The sequence below is a fragment of the Chenopodium album genome, chromosome 10 (assembly GCF_948465745.1).
Source record: "Chenopodium album chromosome 10, dcCheAlbu1.1, whole genome shotgun sequence".
Lineage (NCBI taxonomy): Eukaryota > Viridiplantae > Streptophyta > Magnoliopsida > Caryophyllales > Amaranthaceae > Chenopodium > Chenopodium album.
The window spans coordinates 22,445,035-22,454,426 of record NC_137843.1 but is presented as its reverse complement, the minus strand read 5'-3'; the positions used below and the strand labels follow the sequence as shown (position 1 = coordinate 22,454,426).

Below are 9,392 nucleotides of genomic sequence, written 5' to 3'. Positions count from 1 at the left end.
AAATAAAATTTAATAAGGGCTAATAAGTTCAGATAAGATCAGATAAGTTATGATAAGTTCAGATAAATAAAAATCAGGTGAATAGAACGCACCCTAAATTGATGCTTCCATTTATAATTTGGATGTTGCTACGAATAACTATAGGCGCATAACACCTATATGCTTTAGAAATAAGTAGGATGATAAAATGCAACACTACATGCAGAATAGGTGAGAAGTGGTAGATATTTTAGGAGAAAATAATCAACGACATATGATGGCAAAAAGTATCACTACAAGCATAATAGTACACAAAAAATACTATTAACACAACTTATATTTTAATGGTACATTATACTTGCATAATAGTATATAAAAATGTACTACGGTATAAATGAAAAAAAAAAAAAAAAAATTAAGAACCCCATAATACCCTCCTATATGCCTTTTTCCTATGCTAACTTAATTTTCTATCTTTTGTATTTCATTCTTGTTGATGGCATCAATATGGTCCGTAAAATAAACCTTTTTAAAGGAGATTAGTCTCCTATTTATGTTGTGATATTTCCTTCATGCGTAAAATGAACCTTTTTTTTTTTTTTTTTTTTTATAAATTTATTAGTAGATCAATTTAGTTCGTAAATAATTTTCATTACTCAAATAATTTTATTTAGTTCTACTTTATTCTTGTTTTTTTAATCTTATACCAGATCGAAGGGAGTACAAGAGACTTGGTGATTTAATAATTTCATAATATTAAAACCTGTAAATAAAAGCATAGGAGTCTACAAATACAAGCATGTATGTCAAATATTCTAAAAGTTAACAGGAAGCTGAAAAAAAAAACTAAAATAAATAAACAGAAAATCAAATCCGTCAAAAATGTCGAGGACCGAATTGAAACTATCAAATACAGCCGAAAGCCTTATGGCATCCTCTCATTCTAACTCCTTGTATCCGGTGATCTATTTAGATGGTTATTGTTGGATGTAAACTTGCTGGTGTTGCTTCCTCTCAATCAAATTACGAACCAAATGAACAGCAGAACTGACAGCGCACAGCCACTAAGCGTTCTTATTTCAGAAAGATTGGAAGGAGCTGAGCATCACAGATACCCTCTTCCAATCAAAGGACTCCACATTTGAAGACATAACAGCAGCACCCACAGCTGTTGCAACTGCAACAAATACCAAGGCTTTAACACAGCCATGACTTCGCGATAATCTCCCCAATAACACTTTACAGTACTTGTTAGCATCCTTGAAGAGAGCTGCTTGTCCAAAATGGTCACCGGCCAATGCTTTTTCATTCTATGAGAAAAGCAAAAGAATGTCAAATCAATGAATTATACAAAGTCACATACAATCATATTATGGCCTGCTTTTTCAAGAACAGAATTAGCAGAAGCTGATTCTCTCTATCAATCTTTATTTTTTATTGTATTTTATCCTTCAATCTACAGCTCCAGATGTGATTGAATCAAATAAAAAGGTTGAGTGAGGATCATGGAATCTACCTTCTGCTGGAAACTCTTCAGAGTCTGCTTTACAGTTTCAAGAGATGACTGGTTCAGATGCTGTTCCCTTCTTTCCTCAGAAAGCTTTTTCAGAACGGCAACACTTGCCTCCACATTATCCAGGTATACTTTGTCCTGCAAAAATGAGCACGAAAATCAAGTAAACCACAAAAGATGGAATGCCAATATAACCTGTGAAAGAATTGAATGCTAAATAGTAAGAGTAGTAAAAGTGTAGAATCAATTTACCCATTGCTTGTAGATATCACTGTTATGAGCCAAGGACCAAACTAAGATGTCAGTGGCTTCTTTAGCCAGCTCAGGCTTGCCTGTGAAATCAGTAAACAAAAAATACACATAAATTTCACAACAGAGTTCTTTCTTAGAAATGCATGTTTATATAAGAAAACAAGGATGCAAAATACCTTCTCCGGCTGCTAAAATTGCAAATCCAAATATCTGCTGTGAAACTTGTTTCATTGCTTTGCTTCCAGGCGCACCAGCAAGAGCAATTTCCTTCAGGACAGGATAAACAGCCTCAAATCTTTCAGTTGCCTGCAAAGAATCCCCATACAACTATTAGATACATATTCAATAAAAGGTCATGAATAATAATCTCTATGAATTACACACCTTTACTCTGGCGGATGACACAGGGAAAGTGGCCCGCATAAGGATCTCAAACTCAGTTGGAGGGATCAGACGTTCTCCTTTCCTAACAGCTCCATTAACCAAGATGGAACGGGCCTTTGGGGAAGCCAAAATTCTGCAATCAAGCACATTATATTACAAACGTACGATACATTAAACACAAATGATTTACTGTATCAAAAATATGCAACTGTTTCAAACCTTTCAACTAACTGCAAAATCAGATCCCTACAAAGTGGATTGCTAGTGGATTTGCTGTTGAGCAATGGCAAGAGGTTATGAGCCCATGCAAACAAGCCAACTGCCAAATCTCCTTGACAGGCCTATACAGAATAGTTTACTTTGTCAGGATAAGCCAGTGGCAGTTAAATAGGACAAGCATAGTAACAATTCAAACTCAATATCCTTCAAATAATCTGAGGCATTACTCCAAAGACTACCTGAGATATCATCCATATGATAACTGAAAGCTTTTCTTGTCCTTGATACTTGGGGTTCTCTCTTAATGTAGGCAACACACTCACAAGAACATCTGGTTTACGCCTTAAAACCATAGCCAAAACCGCAAATAAAGCAACCTGTCACATATAGCAACATCCATAAGACAACAACAAAATGACTATATATATTTCAGGAATCGGAAACTTTCATAGGATACTTTGAGAGTGGAGAGTGATATGACCAATTATTGTGAAAGACCTATGAGCAAGAAAGTGAAAAGAGTGGTAGGCTGGTAGCACAGTTAGTGTTCTCATTAACTCCAATGACATAGTAATTCTGACAGAACTCAATACTTCCTTCCACAGTCTATGGTGGGGAACAGGGAAGAGGTAAAACAAGAAGTAACAGGATAAGAGTGACACTAAGAATCTAAGATATAATAAATATAAAATGATAATCATAAATCATTCAAAGCATTAGTAATTACATTGCAGCAGACATGCTTCAAACCAGCATCAAAGTCATAATTTTAAAATAGCATATATAAACCTGCTGTAGCACTGTGTACTTTAAAATGAAGTGTGATGATAAACCAAGTGTAAGAAAAGCAAATCAAATTCTTAGATATAAGAAAACATTTAAAGTTCCTCTAGGAGATAGACTTAAAGATGAGCACATTCTGTACAAGATTACCTGAGATTTGGATGTTGGCTGCTGAGTTGCCTTCTTAGCATTCTTAACACTAGGAGCTTGAATGTTTAAATCTGCGAGAATACTATCTAATAACAAAATTGCAAAGGAACTAAGAGCGGGAACTGAACGTTGGCTGATCCAGTCAATTGATGTCTTATAAACAGCATCAGGGATATGGGAGACAGGGATCTGTTCAGAAAAACAAGTAAAAGCGGATGAGCAGACAAGCCTAGCAACAAATAACAGCTACTCGTATGTAATTATACAAAATGTGGTCAAGCAAAAACTATTTGACAAGGCTGATAATGAATAATGAATTGTACTTCGTGTAAACAAAGAAAGGAGAGGCAAAAGAATCATACACAGAGGGAAAACCGGTTCAATGTACATAAAAATCAAATTACATAATCCAAATATCCAATACCTAGAATCTTTTCACCAAAGAAAACACATGTTACTCAAAGACATCCAAACAAATCAATATAATATACAGAAAGTTACATTCTTCTATGGTCTATAAATTAGAAAATACTCCGTACATAAGTTGTAAAGCCCAAAAAATTTTCAGTAAAATTCTAAACAAAAAGAAAAGACAAATTCTTTTTAGTTGGAGAAAGATATGGTAGTCCAAAAGCCAGCAATTGTGGTCCGCGGATAATAAAACACATCCATGAATTTTATATACAATACAAACCCACGTGTATCACAAGCACATAACTTGTACTCGAATCGATTTTGCCAAGCCAAATCAGCTCAAGCATTATTATCATCGTACAAGATGTATTCAAAGACAAAAAGGTTTCAGATTCAGGCTATACTGACTCTAAATTGGTAGAGGATGCATTCAATCACTAACATATTTCAAGTTTCGAGCATGAAAGATCTAATTAACAAAGCTTCAACAAAATTAATCATCAAATTTGAAATTCAACTAAAGATCTAATTGCCAAAGTTGTCACAGAATTCATCATTATGCTCAAAAATTCTCACCTCAGAAAGTTTAGCAACTGGAGATTCCCTGAATGTCTTAACCCACGGAAATTGGGCAGAACTCACCCCTGAAAAAGCCCGTGCGAAATAATCGGCGAATCTCATCAATTGTATGTCCTCCTGATTTTCATAAGAACCCTAAAACACAAAATACCATTCAAATCAATCAGATCACAATTGAAATTTAATTCAACAAAATTCAATACAATTCAACCCAATTCAATTCAATAATCAAACAATCAAATCAAACATTGATCTACACCAAAAACAACTCACCGACAAATCGATAAGAAATGCAGATAAATCATCGGCATCCATCTTCGCAGCGGCTTCGGAAACCGAAACCTTAGGTTTCTTCTCAACCTTCTTCTTTTTCTTCTCCTTATTATCATCCTTCTTCTCAACAACACTCACATTCTCTCTCTCCTCCGATTCACTATCATCGAAATCATCGCGCTTCTTCGATCTACCATTCCGATGAACATCATCGTCATCATCGAAAAGAGCAGATTTCTTCTGCGCCTCCACAATTCGACGATGTCGATCCTCCGACTGCTGCTCGATCGCTCGAAAAACATTCTCATCCTTATCAACCCCAGAATCAGCGACAGTAATTCCGGAAGCGGCACCAGGTTTCTGCTTATTTTGCTGTTGATTCTTCCTGCGCTTAGCGTAGGTAACCTTCTGCCAACCATGATTCGGCACGGCCGTGGCGGCAGCACTGACATCGTCAAACTCGTAGAGGTGGTTTGAATCCTCCATTGTTGTTTTAGAGAGAGATTTTAGAGAGAGAAAGAAAGAAAACACAGCAGATTGTTGAGAGTAAAGTTAGGAAGAAAGAAATAGAAAGAAAAGTGAGGGAAGATTGATTGTATTTATAAAGGGGGGAGAAGTCGAAGTGTGTTAAGAGAAGGTAGCCCGTGTTTGACTTGGGGTATAATCAAAGTGTTTTGACATCGGATCGTGCGGAGTAACACGGGGGTAAGAAGTGGACGAATAGAATTGGAAGGTTACATATGTGTTGCTTTGGGTGTGGTGGAAGTGACGTGCAATTGAGATACACTATGACTATGTGTATATTATTTTATTATTGCATTAATCCTTTGTGATTCTTTTCCTATTTTGTACAATGTAATCTTATCTTACCTATTATGTTAAATCCAATATCTTTATCCAATTTATATTCTTTAATCTATCCAATCCATTAATCAAGTTGTCATAAGCCCAATAAATATTTTTGCTTGTAATTGATAATAAGATAAAAATTATGACGGAGTTTGAGTTCTATTATGTTTGATATATTTTCGTGTATACATAATTAACTAGCATAGCACCGTGCGATGCACGACTTACAAATCTTAATTTTTATATCCATTTAACAAAATTTTAAGATAAAACGATTTAATAAGTAATAATGAATTTACTTACATAGGTGTATTAATCATACATTTTTCACCTATCAAAATAATGATATACTACTTTAAAATGGGGGATTTTTCTGTGTGGCTGGCCACACGCCCACACCGTGTGGCCGGGGTTACTCGAGCTACTCGGTTAGGGTTTAGTCGAGTTACCCTGACCGAATAACCCCTCAAGTAACCCCTAATCGAACCCCTCAAGAAACCCCTGACCAATTAAACCCTAAAATAACCCCTAACCATGTAAGCCCTCAAGTAACCCCTGACCGAGTAACCCCTCAAGTAAACTTTGACTGAGTAACCCCAGACTGAACCCCTCAAGTAACCCTTGACTGAACCCCTCAAGTAACCCTTGACCGGATAAACCCAAGAGTAACCCCTAACCGAATAACCCTTTAAGTAACCCCTCACCGAGTAACCCCTCAAATATATAACCCTTGACTGAGTAACCCCTAACCGAACCCCTCAACTAACCCCTGACCGAATCCCTCAAGTAACCCCTGACCGCGTAACTTGAGTAACCCCTGACCGAGTAACTCGAGTAACCCCGACCACATGGTGTGGCCAGCCACAAAAAAATTTGTGCTTTAAAATAACTTTTTTAATCTTAAGTTGAATGTAAACGTTTTAAATATAATTCAACTCAATGAACTGATAATCAATACCTACATTAAGTCATTTTTTTTTTCTCATTTCTTCTCCACTGGCCACCTCATTTTAAAAATGATTAAACTTTATCCACTAACTCAATATAGCACTTTTTGTGTGGCCGCTGACACACACCAAAGCATGAGCAACCCCTGACAATCGAGTAATCCTTGACCAAGTAACCCAGACTAACTAAGTGACCCTTAACCGATCGAGTAATCTTGACCAAGTAACCCCTAACCAACCGAGTAACTCTTGACCAAGTAACCCCTGACCGATGGAATAACCCTTGACCAAGTAATCTCAGTCACACAGTGTGACCAGCGACATATGAACCTTTGTGAACTCCATATATATTTGGAAAACTTTATTTTATAATAACAACGTGATCATTGTATATGTAATATTGTACATCACAACTAATATCATAACTTTTTTCTCTCCTCTATAGCCTTTAAATACACTTGAAATTTAATTCAACTTCTAAAAATAGGATTTTTGTTATTCCAAGAAAGCATGAATAAAAGTCATATCTTTTTATAAACATTTGATATTTTTATTATGTAATTAAATATTATATCTCATATTTTTCTTTCACTCGTGGAGGATACAAAAAAAATTGATAACGTGTTACAATTAACATATTTTTTTACTGGATAAATAATTGGTTGAATTCAGTTTGATAATATAAGTGAGGTTGACAACAATGAGAGCACAATTAAGTTCAACATCATGGTTTCAAAAAAAGAAAAAAAAAGGGTTCAACATCATAAGAAATGGTGTTGGTAGCCATAGGAATAATGTGGGGGGGGGGGGGTGAATTAGGTTGAAGGAACAACCTGCTCTAGTACCATGAAAGGGTTTTATTCTTCTGTAATTAAGTGTTTAGGTTTCCGTTTTCTTTTAGTTTTCTTGTTTTTGCTTGTTTGAATTTTCCTTTTCTTTGTTATTTGTAGCCCCATTTTAAAAAATAAAAAATCAAAATATAAAAAAAAAAAAAAAATCTAGAGTATATACAATAGTTGTGCATGTGCTAATAAGAATAGCAAAATAAGAGCATATACTCTCTTTGAATTAAGCAATCTAAAGTTAACTAATATGGACTAAGTATATGCTAAATATCTGTGAATAATATTGATTGAGAAACAATATTAAGAAGTTAAGGATATTATCTTGGAGTATCTTTAATAATAAAATCTTTGATAATTATATAGTCTACCAAAAAAAAAAAAAAAGTCTAGAGTATATACAATAGTTGTACGTGTGCTAATAAGGATAGCAAAAATATACAGTACTCTACAAAATAAGAGCATATACTCTCTTTGAATTAAGCAATCTAAAGTCAACTAATATGGACTAAATACATGTTGAATATCCGTGAATAATATTGATTGAGAAACAATATTAAAAAGTCAAGGATATTATCTTGGAGTGTCTTTAATAATAAGATCTTTTACAATTATATAGTCTACAAAAAAAAAAAAAAAAAAAAAAAAAAAAAAAAAAAAAAAAACGTGTCAGCTTTGGAGCTATTGTACCATGTTTTAGTATATTATATAGACTAGTTTTGTGCCCCGTGCGATGCCCGGGTTATTTATTGAATTTTAAGATAAATTTTTAGTCTATATATCAAATTTAAAATATATCATTGATACAAAATTAGTTATTAGGAATTGACGTGCTTTTGTGACAATTAGTAGGCATGTAATGACTAATAATAATATTGGTGGAAATGTTCGATTTAATACATTAAAAAATTAAAAATTAACTAAAAATAAATTAAATAAAATAAATGTTCAAATCTCGTTGGGTTGACCCGAACCCAAAACTTTGGGTAAAAGTTGAAAATTTCTTGACTCGTAACCTGAAGTGATCCAATCCAAGATGACTCATGACCCGACCCTAATTGACAGGTCCACGTAGTAATAAAATTCAATTAGATTGTGAAGTATATTATTTTAACCGATTAGTATATATTATAAAGGTATGTTTTACGCTTTGAACTATTTCCTTCGTTCCAGAAAATATAATGATATAAAAAATAAATTTATATGATAATTTTTTAGAATTATAATCTATTAATTTTTTTGAATAAAATTATAATTTAATTTGTACATCTAAAATATTAGTATTTTATCGAAAATAAAACTCTAAACTAACAATTTTATCCTAAAATTCTATCCAAATAGAATTGTAAACTAACTTTTTTATCTTAGGAAGTCTATTTAAATCTATCCAACGTGGCGCGACACTTGGCGAAAAGTTGAAATGTCAAGTTTCGCCGTCTCGTGACCTGGCTAATAGTTTAGCTTTATATATTAGTTATATGATTGGGTTAGGTTTTGTGTATGCACGATGATTTTAACTTTTACTAGTAAAGATGAAGCCCAAGCGTCGTGTTTTTTTGTATTTATGTGATAAAATTTATTATTTTATTTATTGTACGTAGTATATCATTTAAAATTTTATTTTAAAATAAATTGTGAATTTCTCACATTCGTTACCTATAAAGATACAGTTCTTACTCTCAAAAGATAATATTTTATATTTAATTAATTTAAACTTTAAAATTCATTTGTCAATTTTTCTTATGTGACATTGAATTATTTAATTCTAAAAGAATTTAAAATTCTCTTATTTTATTGGCTATAACTTAATTTTTTAATCTTAGACCCCGTTCACTTCAGTTTATTTTTGTTGAACTAAAATTAATTTTACCTGAACTGAAATTAATTTTACTAAACTAAAATTATTTTTGTTGAACTGAAATTAATTTTACTAAAATGAAATTATTTTTGCTGAGCTGAAATTACTTTTACTGATTTTCTATTATATTTCTTCTTAAAATTTACTGATTTATACTGAATTGTAATTATATTTACTGAACTAAAATTATTTTTGCTAAACTAAACTTATTTTTACTAAATTAAAATTAATTTTACTGAACATAAATTATTTTTACTAAATATTTTTTTAAGCTGAAGTGAACATGGCCTTACATGTCGAGTTAAGAAAATTTAATCCTCTAAACACTCGGGAAAAAACTCCCCTTCATA

The 9,392-nt window shown here is 33.0% G+C and overlaps 1 protein-coding gene across 1 annotated transcript; it reads right to left on the bottom strand.

Moving 5' to 3' along the window:
* Positions 1 to 714: 714 nt before the first annotated feature.
* Positions 715 to 5,114, bottom strand: LOC145562354 (uncharacterized). Its single transcript, XM_081622607.1, has 10 exons — positions 4,547 to 5,114; positions 4,271 to 4,408; positions 3,281 to 3,469; positions 2,587 to 2,724; positions 2,348 to 2,469; positions 2,129 to 2,261; positions 1,921 to 2,050; positions 1,745 to 1,824; positions 1,496 to 1,630; positions 715 to 1,289 (listed from the first exon to the last, which is right to left on the bottom strand). Exons 1-10 carry the CDS (start codon positions 5,030 to 5,032, stop codon positions 1,059 to 1,061), a joined length of 1,782 nt encoding a protein of 593 aa, XP_081478733.1. The 5' UTR covers positions 5,033 to 5,114; the 3' UTR covers positions 715 to 1,058.
* Positions 5,115 to 9,392: the final 4,278 nt, after the last annotated feature.